This window comes from Callospermophilus lateralis, chromosome 8 (genome assembly GCF_048772815.1).
Source record: "Callospermophilus lateralis isolate mCalLat2 chromosome 8, mCalLat2.hap1, whole genome shotgun sequence".
In the NCBI taxonomy this organism is placed as follows: Eukaryota; Metazoa; Chordata; class Mammalia; order Rodentia; family Sciuridae; genus Callospermophilus; species Callospermophilus lateralis.
In genome coordinates, this window is record NC_135312.1 from 132470084 (window position 1) to 132485881 (window position 15798).

General features: G+C 35.1%; 1 protein-coding gene across 5 annotated transcripts in view; it reads left to right on the top strand.

Moving 5' to 3' along the window:
- Sclt1 (sodium channel and clathrin linker 1) overlaps positions 1–15798 on the top strand; it is a 161184-nt gene that overhangs the window by 20381 nt on the left and 125005 nt on the right. For all 5 annotated transcript variants that reach the window (XR_013092145.1, XM_076864458.1, XM_076864457.1 and 2 more), the window contains exons 3-5: positions 6897–6955; positions 7481–7553; positions 11141–11196. Coding sequence is in view for 4 of the 5 variants with exons in the window: in XM_076864458.1 (XP_076720573.1) it covers positions 6897–6955; positions 7481–7553; positions 11141–11196 (188 nt within the window). In the remaining variant the exon portion in view is untranslated. The remainder of the gene's footprint in view (positions 1–6896; positions 6956–7480; positions 7554–11140; positions 11197–15798) is intronic.

Here is a 15798-nt window from a genome sequence, read left to right on the forward strand (position 1 = left end):
GAGGTTAGAAACACAGAAGATAGGCCAGGACTCATAGCAACTTAACAAAGTGCTGTGTATTCTACTTAGTGCTCTGCAGACTCTACCAGTGTGACTGCTCACAAAACTCTTAGGACCCCTCATCTACACATCCCACCACCACTGGCTGGACCACAAGTCACTCCAGTGAGTGCTTCATGTGCCTCATTCTTCCCCTGCCCTGTGACTGGCTCCCCATATTTGCACTGCCCTCCCCCATTCAGGGTGGGCATGAGCATTTGTAGATGGCTTCTAAGCACATAAGATCATCTGGCTGAATTCTTCAGGAGAGAAAACACAACAAACTTGAGCATTTCAGTGTACCACTCTTAGGGGGAAAAATGGAATAAGGCACAGACTTTAAAAATAATGTCTGAAAACTTAACAGATCTTAAGAGAGAGATTTAGACATTGAAGTATATAACGATCAATGGTCTCACTACATATTCAACCCAAAGATGACTTTATCAAGATGTTATAATCAAATTGTCAAAAATCAAGAGATAGGGCTGGGGATATAGCTCAGTTGGTAGAGTGCTTGCCTGGTGCACAAGGCCCTGGGTTCAATCCTCGGCACCACACACACACACACACACACACACAAAAAATCAAAGATAGAATGTTGAAAGAAACAATAGAAAGACTCATCACATACAAAGTAATTCCAGAAAACTGTTAGTGGACTTCTTAGCAGAAAATTTACAGGCCATGAAAGAATGGGATGATGTATTTAAAGTATGGTGGCGGGGATGGATTGTCAACCATGAATACTTTGCCTGACAAAACTATCCTTCAGAAACAAGAGATAAATACTTTTCTAGATAAACAAAAGTGAGGGGGTTCATCATAGAGAATTCTTTAAGTTGTGTGTTGAAATATGAAAATATCAACTAAAAGTTAAGTTTGGGTCAAATTAAGAATATTCTAATGCTGTAATGATAGTATATAAATCACTTTCCGTGGTTGTATAAAGGTTAAAAGACAAATTTTTAAAGTAGCTATAACTATTTGCTAAAGGATACTCATGAAAAAAGTAAATTGTGAGATTTAAAAACTTAAATTGTGAGAAATCAAGGAATAAAAGCACAAATTTTTTCGCAATTGAAGATAATTTATTATAGGCTTAAAGTGGACTATTGTAATTGTGGGATATTTTATGTAAGGCCATGGTAACTAACTACAAAGCAAAATCCTGTAGTAGATACACAGAAGAAGAGAAGAAAATTAAAGCAAACTGTTATAGTAAAATTATTAAACCACCATGGAAGAAAGCAAGAGAAGTTGAGAAGAACATGAGAACTACAAAACTCCGATAAAACAATAAAATGGCATTAGTAAGTATTAGCAGTAATTAATTAAAATATAGAAGAACTAAATTTCCAATTAAAAGACACAAAGTGACTGAATTTAAAATAAACTGCAACTATGTGCTGCATATAAGAAATTGATTTTAACTTTAAAGAACACACGTAGGATGGAAATGAAGGATTAGGAAGAGATACTCCATGAAGATGCAAACAAGACAGGAAGAGAGCCAGATGTGAGCACTCACAGCGGGAGCTACAGTGAGGCACACAGACTAAGTAAAAATTGTTAGAGACAAGATAGAAGTCAAGTCATTAAGAGAATACAGCAATTGTAAATATACATATACTCAAAATTGAAGCACCTACATATATAAGGCAGTATTATTATATCTGAACGGAGAAGTAAACAGCAATACAATAATAATAGGGGACTTCACTTTCAACAGTGGACAGATCATTCAGACAGAAAGTCTACAGGAACATTGTACATGAACTCTGCAAAGGGCCTAACATGGAACATTCCAACAGGAACAGCACATTTTTCTCAAGCCTACTTGGAATATTCTTAAGGATAGATCATTTTTGCCACTTTTAGTCAACATAGTAGTGGAAGTCCTAGCAAAAGTCGGCAAGAAAATTGTAGCATTCGGGCAAGAAAAAGAAATTAATTGGATCCAGATCAGAAAGGAAGAAAGAAAACTTATTTGTTTCTGTGACATTATATTATATACAGAAAAAGTTAAAAAGTCCACCAAAAAGTGTTAAATTTAATTTTAAAAAACTGGTAAAGTTACAAGATGGAAAAGTAACATTAAAGTCATTTGCATTTCTATGCACTAACAATAAACTATCTGAAAAAGAAATTAAAACAATCTTATTTAAAATAGAATCAAAAAGAATAAAGTACTTCAGAAAAATTAGCCAAGGAAGTAAAAAAACACTGAGAAATTGAAAACTAAGGCAGTGATGAAAGCAAAGAAGACCAAAATAAATGGTAAAACACCCTGTGTTCATAGATTGGAAGATTTAATATGTGCAAGTGTCCATACTACCCAGAGCGGTATAGAGTCCATGCAATCTATATCAAAATCTCATGGGCATGAATCCTAAAAATTGTATGGGACCACCAAAGACCCTAAACTGCTAACCAGTTCTTGAGGAAGAACAAGGCTGGAGGCATTTCACTTCCTAATTTCAAGCTACATTCAGAACTATATTACTATATTTATCAGACAGTATGAAAAAAGACACATAAACCAGTCAAGCAGAATAGAGAACACAGAAGTCAACTCACACACGTTGGCAACTAATCTTCAACAAAGGTGTCAAGAATGTACAACGAGGAAAGAATTATCTTTAATAAATGGTGCTGGGAAATCTAGATATCCAAATGCAAAAGAATGAAAGTAGACTTTTGTGCCATACACCCCCCCCCCAAAAAAATCAACTCAAAATGGATTAAATACTTAAATCTAGGACCCGAAACCATAAGATTACTATATGAAAACAGGAGAGCTCCTTGACATTGGTCTTGGCAATGATTTTTTGTCATATGTATGGAGAGAGTGAGTTCTTCATTACTCAGTCTTAAGAAAGAAGGAAATTTTACCATCTGTGACAACATGGATGTAACTTGGAGACATTATGGTACATGAAATAAACCAGACAAATACTTTATGATATTACTTAGATGTAGAATTTTTAAACATCAAACTCATAAAAACAAAGAGTAAAATTGTGGCAGAAAACAAGATTTAGTTCAGGTGGTGTAAACTATCAGTTATAACAAAAATAAGTTCCAGAGATCTGATATACAGCATGGTGAATGTAGTTAAGAATATTGTAGTATAGTTGGCTGTGGTAACACACACCTGTAATCCCAGCAACTAGAGAGGTTAAGGCAAGAGGATTGCAAGTTTGAGGCCAATCTCAGCAACTTAGCAAGGCCCTCAACAATTTGGTGAAATCCTAACTCTAAAAATAAAAAGGGCTTGGGATGTGCTCAGTGGTAAAGCCCCTCTAGGTTAAATCCCTGGTACAAAAAACAAAAACAAAAAAATGTGTCATATACTTGAAGTTTGCTAACAAAGTAAATCTCAGGGCTTCTCACCACAAAACAAAACAAAACACAAGGGTAACTACATGAAGAAATGGATGTGTTAACTACCTTGATTGTGGCAGTCACCTCACCACGTATATGTGTGTATCAGATATCACATGTACACCTTAGAGACACAGTTTTCTTTTGTCAATTATACCTCAGCACAGCCTAAGTAAATGACTAAAGACATGAAAATTGATAATGTTTTCACTGAAAAAGAGATACAATGTCTCATAAGCACAGGAGAAGATGTTCATCATCATCATTTTTGTGTTGCTGAACAAATCACCATAAACACAGACAATTAAAACAACACAAATTCTTATCTTACAGTTCTGGAGGTCAGAATTCTGAAATGGGTTCACTAAACTGAAACTGTACACAAGGCTGTGTTCTGTCTGAAGTCTCGTATCTTCACGTCTCTGTGGGTTTCTTCTTCATGTAGCAGAGTGTGTGGAAAACAAGATTTTGATTCTGATTCCAACTGCCTCCTTCTTTATAAAGACCTTATGATGACATTGATTATCCATCTGGATAATCTAGAATTGTCTTCCATGTTTGAATTCTTAATCACATCTGCCAAATCCCTTTTGCCATATGCCATAGCAAATTCACAGGTTCAGAGTTTAGGATGTAAACATTTTTGGTGGTCATTGTTCAGCCTACCACAATTAAATTAAATTACTAGATTTAAAAAAAATAAACATGGTGAAATGTCACTGTGTACCTTCCAGGATGGTTACAATAAAATATAGTGACAACTCCATACATTGACGAGTATGTGAAAAAATGGATCAATCATTGCTGTGATTTGGATGTGATTGTTCCCCAGGGATCATTGTTGGAGGCATGGTGTTCAGGGTGGAGGTGTTCAGAGGTTGGAACTAGTGGGAGGCCTATAGGTCATTAGGGGAGCTGCTCTCAGAAGGGTTAATGCTAATCTCAAAGTGAGTGAGTTGTTCTCATGAGAGCAAGTTGTTAAGAATCCCTTTCTGGCCTTTGGTCTTTCTGGGTAATCCCTCCCATTTCCATACTTTTCACCATGATGCCATGTGCCTTGTGGTGGAGCCAGAACGGAGCATGCTCTTGGTCCAGAAGAGTGATCTAAGTAAACCTCTTTACTATATTACACAGCCTCAGATATTTTGTTATAGCAACATAAAGTGGATTAATAATAATCATGTATTGTTGGTGGGAATATAAAATGTTATGGCTACTCTGGGAAACAGTTTGGTATTTTTTTAAAACCGGAAACATGGAACTAATATTAGAACCAGCATTTGTATTCTTGATCATTTTATATTCACAAAAAAAAATCTGTATACAAATGTTTATAATAGCTTTGTTCATATATCCCCAAACAGAGAACAACCAAGATACCCTTCTGGGGGGAATGGTTAAATGAAGTGTAGTACATGCATACAATATAATATTGTTCAGCAATAAAAATGAATTAATTATTGACACAGGCAACAAATGTCTAGGATAGTGTACTGAGTGGTGGGGGGAAGCTAATCCCAGGAGATTAGATATTGTTTGATTCCATTTATGTACACTGTAAAACTGACAAATATAAATGGAGTCCAGACCGGTGGTTGCCAATGTTCAGAGACAGTGAGGGTGAGAGGTAAGTAGGTATGGCTAAATTGGCTGCATGCGGGACCCTTGGGTTATGGAACTATTCTGTATCTTGAGAGCATCAGTATCTTGGTGGTGACATTGTACTTCAGGTAGTCCCCAACCTACCATGGTTTGCTTTTAGATATTTTTTTTACTATGGAATGGTGAAAAGCAATGCATATTCAATAGAAAAACTATACTTTGAATTTTCTTCTTTTGGGGCGGGGTAGCAGTATGTGGTGTAACACTCTTTTGTCATGGTGGGTAGCAGCAGTGAGTCACAGCTCCCAGTCAGCCACATGATCAGAAGGGTGCAAAACCTGTGCTTTTCTGTGTACTGTGTTGCTGAGCTATGATGTTTGGTAAGTTAAGTGTATATTTCAACTTATTATGTTTTCATCTTACGATGTATGTATCAGGACATAAACTGATCATAAGTTGAGGAATATATTACACTGTATATTACACTGTAGTTTTACAAGGTGTTACCATTGGAGAAAACTGATCAAAAGCTATATGACATTTTTTTTCTATTATTTCTTACAGTTGCTTGTGAATCTCTTATAATCATCTCAAAAATTAAAATCTAAACATTTTTTTAAACTTATAAGATGTAACTAAAGTCATGCTTAGAGGGAAGTTCATAGCCTCCCTTATGAGTATTTAAGGAGAAAAGATAGAAAAAGTAGAGCAAATTAGCACAACCCCCCCCCCCAAAAAGGAGAAAGAGATAGAAATCAAGGGGGTGGGGAACATAAGACTGGGAAAAACTACAAAGCTAAAAATGTTCATTGTTTTAAAAGGTTGATAGAATCATAAAATTTATGAGTCTCTTTCAAGGTAGATCCAGGAAAAGAAAAGTACTAATGTTTGAAGAATCTACTGATGTGTTTTTATGTTGACATTGTATCTGGGACTTGGTGTATTCTCTTATTAGTCCTAATAATTAGCAGTCTATATGGCATTTTCTAGGTAAATGGTAATTTGTTTGTAAATAATAATACTGTTATTTTGCTTTTCTTCCTTTAATTCTCCCCTACATCATGTTGTATTGACGAAAACTTTTAGTATGATTGTTTCAGTCAGCTTTTCACTTGAAGACCAACCAGAACAATTGTAGAGGAGGAAAAGTTTATTTAGGGGCTCATGGTTTCAGAGTTTTCAGTCCATAAACAGCAGGCTCCATTCCTCAGGGCTCAAAGTGAGACTGAACATCATGGAGGAGGAGTGTGGCAGAGGGAACCAGCTCACGTGATCCAGAAGCAGAGAGAGGGGTTACAAATATATACCTGCCAGATACAAATATATACCCAAAGCCACGCTCCCATTTCCCACCTCCTCCAGCCACACCCACCACTTTAGTTACCACTCAGTTAATCCCTATCAGGGGATTAATTCACTGATTGGTTTAGGATTCTCACAACCCAGTCATTTCTCCTTTGAACCTTCTTGCCTTGTCCTACACATGTGCTTCTGGGGACACCTCACATCCAAACCATAACAATGATGTCGAATGTCAGCAGTGAGAGTGGGCAGCCTTGTATCCCTGCTCTGTCATTGTGAAGAATGGTCATTAATGTCGGTTTCTAAAATCAAGAAAAATTACTTATATTTCTAATTTGTCAAGAGTGTTCTGTTCTGATTTGTTTTGTTTTGGCATATATTACTGGTAAATTTACCAAATGAGTTTCAATATCAGTTAAATTGATTTTTTCCCCTTTTTCTCTCTTTTTGAATTACATCAATAGATTTTATAAATTTTAAATTTTTAAATTATATTTCATTTAAACTGTCAGTTTTGGCTAGAATGATGTGAGAAAACATTTAAAGATTCGTATTTTTTATTATAGAAAACTTTCGCCAAAGGAGATGGAGATGACGTATCAGTAAACTCAGTAGTTGACCAAAGGTAAAGTATTACCACAAAAATGTGATTTTCTTAATTATATCAATTATCATTTAAAGGTTTCTTTTAGTATTAGGGAAGTTTTGTCATGGTCTGCTAAGTTCGTTTTAAGTGGCTTGTATTGAACTGATAAGAAACAGCAAGTGTTACAGAGTCTGTAAGAGTGGTTCACAGCAGAGGGTGATTTGGCCCCTGTCCCCCAGGAGACGCTTGGCAATGTCTGGTAACATTTTTATTTCTTACCACAAGCAAAACCCAAGGACAGGGACATAGCGACTGGCATCTACTGCGTAACGATCAGGGACACTATTAAATAGCCTAAATGCTCAGGAGCAGCTCCCTATCCCACACATGACAAAGAACTTTTAGTCCAAAATATTGATTGTGCTAAGATTTAAAACCCTTAATTTAGGAAAAAAGGCCAGGTATTGATTCCTATTAAATGTTGATGTGTAATTTATTTCACTTGTTAGATACTTATTAAGCTAAATAGCATTTAAAATATAGCATATTCATTTTTTTCTTTAGCTTTTTGGCTCCTCTCATTACTGAGTATGATAAACAACTAGAAGAGCTAAATGGCCAGCTGAAATATTATCAGGTATGAAATCTTAATTATGAATCTTTTTGTAATATTTTATTTTGAAAATATTAAAGATTCACATTCTTTTAAAAAATTGTCAAAAATAAAATATTTTGCTATAGTCAATTAATTCTTGGCTCTCTGTAAGCATGCATGTTTGTTTAAAGTTTCTCTTCAGTTTTGTTTTTTAATTCAGTATTTCCTTGCTCTTCTTGTCTGGCAGGAACATCTTAGATGCTTAGTAGAATCTTTTGGTCACATTATTGCTTGCTTATATGCTTTTCTCTCTCTCAAACTAACTCATCCTTTAAGACCCTTCTTATTTTCATTCTGTCTGTCTTTCTTACTGTTTGCATAATGGACTTTCCCCTCAATTTGAAATAGTGTCTCAGTCAGATGCTTTTGTTTATATTTTTTACATATTTTTATTAACCCACTTCTAATATAGACTTGAACTGCAACAGTTTTTTGTTTTTTTCCTGAAATCCTCTTAGCAATGAGTGCTTATTTTAGGAATGAAGGAAAAAAGAAACAGAGAAAGCTGTCTCTTCAGACAGATTATTATTCTGGGTTCCAGGGCTTCTGAAGCTAGAATCATGGAAAATTAGAGTAATAGCACAGAATTGTTCAGGATACAATCTGAGTTTCAATGCATTACATTTTTAGAATATAACTAATATTTATAATGTGTTTCTTTGAACTGAGAATGTCTTTTACATTTTCTCCCCAAATTTTTTGATACTGGGATAATAATACAATAGAAGAATTTCTTAATTAGAATTTACACGTCTGAAGCTAGGCCCACCAGCTGGCAATGACTTCTCTTTGTTAGAGCTTGAATATACTCATGATTGTATTTGGCTAAGATACCAATCCCTGGATCAGTTTTGTTGTGGAAAGGCAAGCAGGGTTGACTTAATTTAGTGCAGATGGAAGAAAGTATAATGAATTGACATAAAAACAACCCTTGAGACTGATTTTTCTCAGAATGGCACTTTAGACATGGCAGACACTAAGCACTTGCTGTCTTCATTACTTTTCTCTTTATGCATTGGTAGGATAAGATCCTGTGTCATGCTTTAAAGTATAGCTCATAGTAGGTCTTTAAATATCTGATGAGTGATTAAATGACATAAGTGATTATGGAAACATGATGGTTAGAGCTAGTTTAACAGTCTCTTATTTTTCAATTAATGGATTGATATGTAGCTTTACTGAGAGAATACATGCTTACAATTCCTAAGCATAAAGTTAGGTTAGAATATTCTATTGCATTTGGAAATATGTAGACTTCCATTTACAAAAGGTTATTCCTCTAATTTATAAAGATAAAAAATGAACTTAAGTTTCAAAAACAGGCTTTTCTTTAAATTTCATTTTCTATTTTATCATAAGCCAATTCTTAATTCATTTTTCTAGTCTTTATTATGTACTTTTTAGCCTGTGGCCATTTAAATTTAAGCTAACGACAATAATGCCTTTTCATCTTTCTAATTGACAATTAAAGAACAACAGAAAGCTCTTTTTTTGCACAAATGATGTTTTGCTTTTATCTTTAGTGAATCTAAAGTTTTTCTGAATCTGCTCTCTATAAATTGCTGAAATGGCATATTATGTGCTCTAATAGTTACAGCATAGAATAACTTATTATCTTGAAATTAGTCTTTTAAACTTTTTATTGTAAGTTTCATGCATCCCTTTAGTCAGCTATTTTACTACAGTGTTTAGTTTCATTTTCATTTAGCATTCTCACCATCTAAGGGTAATTACTAAATTAATTTCTAGAAAGTCCAGAATCTATGATGATAAATAGTTGTTACTTCTTTTAGAGAGGAAAAAAAGATATTGACAGCTTCTTCTAGAATCACTGCTCAAATCAATATCATTAATTAGTAGAACTAATTCTTATGACTTACTGACTTGATCCAAAAATAGTCTATCTTCAAAGCAGGAAAAGAATTGCTGTAATTCTCTATAGAAAGATTTTCTGCCAGAAAAATGTAAATAGTAGGGGGAAATTAGATGATGTGAGAACTACTGTGTCAATTTCCTTCCCTTTCAAATATTAAATGTTTTGAAATATTTTACAGTAAAGAATTTTAATGTAACCATTATTATCCATCTATAAATGTAACTGATGCATATGTATCCTTTGTAAGTTTTTGCAAATAAGAAATACTTTTCAAGATACACTTATATTTAAAAGAATTTTAAAGATCAATTTTTTAAAAGAATTTTTAAATAAGGATAATTGCTATAGTAAAACCCAGATCTTTCAGCAGCACATTGAAGATCCACATCTTCCTTTTCCAGTTTTATTTCTTACTCCATGTCTGGTCAGTGCTCAGTTATCTGATAGTAAGTTAATTCATTTTGGTTTAAGTGTGATTCAAGCATAGCAGGGTTCTGGGAAAAATTCACCTTTCACGCCAGCTTTATAGTTAGAATTGAATATTGCTGTTTTCTGAGAGCAAGCTACCTTGAGGTTCTCTGGTTGGAAGGGAGAGAGGAGGACTTGGAGAATTGTCTATCCTATGTGGCTTTTGCCAGGGCTCACTCCAGGCCTGGCTCCTGTCCTTCACCAGGGTGCACAATCAAGGTCAATGGGCATGTCCAAGTTGATGGCACTTTCAAGTATGATTTTTACCTGGCCTCCTTCTTCCACTCACTCACTTATTCTTGTTGAGAGCCAACTAGTTATTCTTTGCCTTTATGCTTTTACTTATAGTTCTCCTTCCTTTTTGTTTTGAAATCCTAGGAATCCCTTTATTCCCTCAGAGAAAGTTCATCAAAACTTCAACTTGTTCCCTGTGCAGGATGTGTTTTATTCTTCAGAATGTGTTTTATTTATTTTTATTTATTTTTTTAAAGAGAGAGAGAGAGAGAGAGAGAGAGAGAGAGAGAGGGAGGGAGGGAGGGAGGGAGGGAGGGAGGGAAGGAGAATTTTCTAATATTTACTTTTTTAGTTTTCGGCAGACACAACATCTTTGTATGTGGTGCTGAGGATCGAACCCGGGCCGCACGCATGCCAGGCGAGCATGCTACCGCTTGAGCCACATCCCCAGCCCCAGAATGTGTTTTATTTTTAAACTCTCTTTTCTGCTAAGTATAAGTCAGTGACATGCCTAATTTCCACAGCAGCCTTGATAGGGCAAAGGTTTAGATAGTTAATGAAGCTGCTGAGTCAGAGACTAAATGAATGGCTGCTGAAGAAAACCAAAATGCTCACACTTAAGGGGGCTTCACCTAAGCTGAATTAAGATATATCCAAGACATGGGAATCATCTGGTGTTTGTTATAATGTGACACTGAGAGATAACTTTCATCCTTTTTTCATGGCTACAAATGTTAGGAATTATATGTACAAATATTTTTCAATGTGTTACATAAAGTATTCTATCTTATTTATAGCCTATTCAAAATGAATGTTTTCTTATGTTCTGTGAATTATCAAACTATTCACATTTAAAGTTGATTATTAAAAGTAATGAGTAAGTTTATCTGTAGACTAATATCAAGCCAGATTGCTTCCATGTGAATAGACTAGTTGATGGAGATTTAATCATCTGGAAAATGTATCCTTACACCATATCGTATTCTTTCAGCAACAGATGGGTGAGATGAAACTACAGCTTGAAAATGTCATCAAGGAAAATGAAAGGTAGATCATTTCGCTTTTGGTTCTTTTTTTGCTGTTTCTGGTAACTTTCAGTTTTGTTACTTGATACATAAAATCTACTGGTCAAAGGACTATGCTCTGGCATCTGATTTTTTTTGTTCTACTCCTGGCTCCAATACTTGTGACCTTAAGTAAATTGTCGAACTTCTTTCTGCTTAGTTTTCTCATCAATGAATTGGAAATATTAACGAAACCTTTTTCATAGGGTTGCCTGTAAGGGTAAAGCCGTTTTTCAAGGACTTGAAATAGGGCACACAATAAGTATCTTATAAATATAATCAATTGAGTGTCATGTATTACATATTTTAGGAAACATACTGATAAAGCAGAAATTTGTCAACCCCCATCCTGCTTAGGAGGGACTAAAAATGATGCCAGTACTGATATGTCTACCCATATTTTCATCCCTGTTTCCATTCTTCTTCCCTTTGCCAGAAGTAAACACTACCATGAATTTTGTGTTTATCATTCTGTTTAAAAATTTTATAGGTGTGTCTATCCACAAACAATATATTGTTTAGTTTTTCATGTTTAAAAACTGTATAAACATCATGTCATCTAGTAGTCTGGTACTTACTTTTTTTCACTGAATATCATTCACAAGTACGAGAGTTTCCAGGGATGAAATTACTATGTCACAGATTATACCAGCGGTTTAACCTTACAATATAATACCAACTTAATTTTCTTTTTTTTTTTTTTAAAGAGAGAGTGAGAGAGGGAGAGACAGAGAGAGAGAGAGAATTTTCAATATTTATTTTTTAGTTATCGGCGGACACAACATCTTTGTTTGTATGTGGTGCTGAGGATCGAACCCTGGCCGCACGCATGCCAGGCGAGCGCGCTACCGCTTGAGCCACATCCCCAGCCCCCCAACTTAATTTTCAAAGTTACATTCTCACCAGTGATATTTCTAACTTTATATTGACCAATACATTTTACTAGCACTAGCTCTTAAATTTCGTTACTTTGTTCATTGTGGTTTTAATTTACGTTTTCTAAATAATAACATGGCTAAATATTTTTCATGTTTGTTTACCCATTTGGTTATCTTTTCTCATGAAATATTTATTCATCTTTCCCATAATTTTCTATTTATCTTTTTCTTATTAAGATGTCTGTATTTCCCTTACATGCCTCCTAGTGGTAAAATTTTAATCTTATCTGTAACTCCAGCTTCAGAGATATCTGAGAAATATAGTTTCAGGCTTTTGGCCACTCTTATAAGAGGCAGAAATATGGAAATGAACAGAAATGAATAATAAGTGGCAATTATTCATACAACATAGTAGACCATAGATGTTTAAAATATCTATTCCCAGGTTACAGGATTTGAGGAACAGAACTTTCTTTTTCTTTCAGTCTTAAGATAGTGGAAAAAACTACCTTAAGATCTTTATTTGGGAATATAAGGAAATTCTGAAAAGCTTTCTGTTTTTAGAATCAGAAAACAGAAAGAATATAAAGTTAGTGCTTAATAAATTAAATTAAAGTGACTTATTTTGCATTATTGTTTAATAAGTTTGTTGGTTTTTGTTTTCTGATATATAAAGTTTTAAAATTTGACTTCACTTTTCCTGATTATCATATCTTTAGTGCCAATGTTAGTCTGAAATGTTCAATTAATATTTGTTGTATTAACAAAACATTTATATATATTCATATTTACATATATATTCCTGTTTAGATCTAGATGCTTCAAGAAAGAGAGGCTCATGTTATTTTAAAGCAATTGGAATGTATAACGAGGAAATATATGTACTGTAACTAGAACTGGGAAAACATCAGGATCATCTCTGAAGATATGCTCCTCTTTCCAATTCACAGGATCTCACCCTGCCTTCTGTGTAGCAGCTCCTTCCACTCTTCTAACCAAAAGGAGAATTCTGTCTCTTCTGTAGTTCAAATTCAAGACACCTAATCCTGTTGGTTTAACCAACTACCAACACTTGTATTCATCAGAGCTCTTCATACCAGCCAGCTTATGGTAGACCTTGATTGATAGGGCTGCCCTTGACTTAATCATTGACTTCCCTGTACACAGTATAGCTCATGCAGTTTCCTAGAGTCATGGGCTATGGACGGGGTGACTTAAGTCTGGGCATGGCAGACACAGTAACTACAACATACCCTTGTAGATCAGGATGCAGTTGTGAAAGACTTTTCTCTGACTGGAGATATCAGATAAGGCTCAAACTGCTGGGTGAAATTCAAGATGTTTTCAGAATGAGTGGTATTTCATTAGCTGAAAATAAAATATACGTTCCATAAATTACAGGTCTATTAATATGGCTACATCTCAGCATATTTAGGGAAATTATTCATGATGAGACTTGGATGGGGAGTGGGGACCAGATTACACAAAATTTTACATATTTTGCTAAGGAGTTTGAACTTTTCCTACAGATAGCAGCAGTACAGTGAGCCCTTGAAGGATTTTAAACACAGAAGAGGGTGAGGGTGCACTTTAGAAGGATTGTTTCCAGTTATACTTCAGAGCTGGAGAATACCCTTCCTTGGAGTGGCCTAAGAAGAGAATCAATAATTTGCCTTATCAGGCTATTCTGCATTAACCCCCAAAATAAAGCCTGCCCCATAGTCATGGTGTGGACATTGTCACTGAGCAGGCTTGGATTTAGAGGATGAAGAAAGTTTGTCCAGTGAAAGGAGAGGTCACACAAAGAAGTTGTCTAGAATGTTTTGTATTTACGTTTATTTGTCTAACTCTCTCTTCTGTCTCATTTAATTGATTCTAAGATGTACTTTCTCCTCTTTGTCCATTGTAACACCTTCAAAGTGAGATTTAGCCAGAGTCCATGGCATGTCAAAGGTTGTAGGCAGCAGTTTTTCTTTTTCTTAGTACATAAAAGAACAGTACATCTTAATATCAAGAACAAATCCAGTTCAAAGACATATAGTCTGGAATTGTGTTTTATTCTTCTTTGTCTTTATTACTCACATTATAGCTGGCATCAGATATAGTAGACACCCTCTTATCTTCTGACAGACTAGTTGGTTTTTTGTTTGAGAGTCAAAAAAAATGGTGGATAATAAAAAACATAGATAATTTAAAAATTTTGACTTTGAGTTAATATAAAGGAACGTGCATTTCTTAATTTTTTGATATGCCAGGGTCTTAACTTTAAGTCTATTAATTGTAGTTTTTTGTTGTCTGTCATGTGTAAACCATATAAGTGTATTTCATTTATAATTTTCTTTTCAATTTCTTTGAAGAAGAATGAGAACTCAGAGATCCTCTTTATTTCCTTTTAATCCTATGTGACTGTAATTTTTCTGGCTTTTTGTAATTAATTATCTTCACTACTTCCATTTTAACAGCAATTATTCAATTTATATTTATTGAGATTTTCACATTTGGCTTAGGTTTCACGGAAAAAATAACTTCTATACTTTTATTAGTTTGTGTCATATTTAATTCAATTATGCAGTTATAATAACAAATTTTGGCAGATATTTTAGCTTGACTTAAAATCTGCTGCAACCTCCTTTTAATATGTTTTCCTATACTTCAGAGGCTGGAAAACTGTTAACTAGTCCAGGATATGAATTGGGTGCTGCTAATGATAAGCACTTGAAGAGACCTACATTGAGACTCGAGTAGGAAGAGAGGCTGAGCCTCTGGCATGTATTTGAGGGTGAGGATCTAACAAGTGTAGTACTGCTCTTGAGCCCACTGCTTTAGCAGTCACAGCTCTCACAGCTGTGACAGGGTGTTCCTGTGAATGACAGTTGCTCTGCCAGCAACTTCCTGATCTCAGGATCTCAGCCAAACAGGTGTGATCCTGTAACCACCAATTGGTATAACTATTTCCTGATAGTCCAGCTTTCTCACAGTGGCCAATGTAGCAGTTCCCTCAACAAATTAGTTCTGCAGTTAGCTAAACCAGTAAGATTGACTTTTTCCCCCAAAATTTGCAGTGCACTATAGAAACCAACTAACTAATGGTAACAGCCAAAAAAGCAACTATGCATGTTACTATTGGATGTGTGGTACTATTAGAGTTATTAATAACAAGGATAACACTATTTGCCTCCTGGAATCTTTACATGATTTTCCTTCTTACTATCAAGCCAAGTAAGTATGATAGAATTTTCTCCTTTCTATTTTCCTATGGCTCTTCCATTTTCATTTGCTCATGTATTTGAATGAATATAAATAGAACCATAACTGTCTTATTAACCTGTATATAATCTGTTCAGATATTTGTTGAACTAAAATCATGGGCTTTTATGGATTTTTTTTTTAACCATACTGCATTGCCATTTTTTCATTGCTGTGGCCAAAATACCTGACAAGAACAACATAGAGGAGCAAAAGTCTATTTTGGCTCAGTGTCAGAGGTTAGCCCATGGTCACCTGAGTGCATGGTTCTGGGGCCAAGGTGAGGCAGAACAGCATGGCAGAAAGGCATGATAGAGGAGAACTGCTCCATTCATGGTAGCCAAAAAGCAAAGAGGGAGGGGAAGGTGCCCCAGGGAAGAAGAGCCCCTCCAGGGCACACCCACCGTGACCCACCTCATCCAGCCATGCCCCGCTGGTCTACAGTTACAATCTATTTAGAC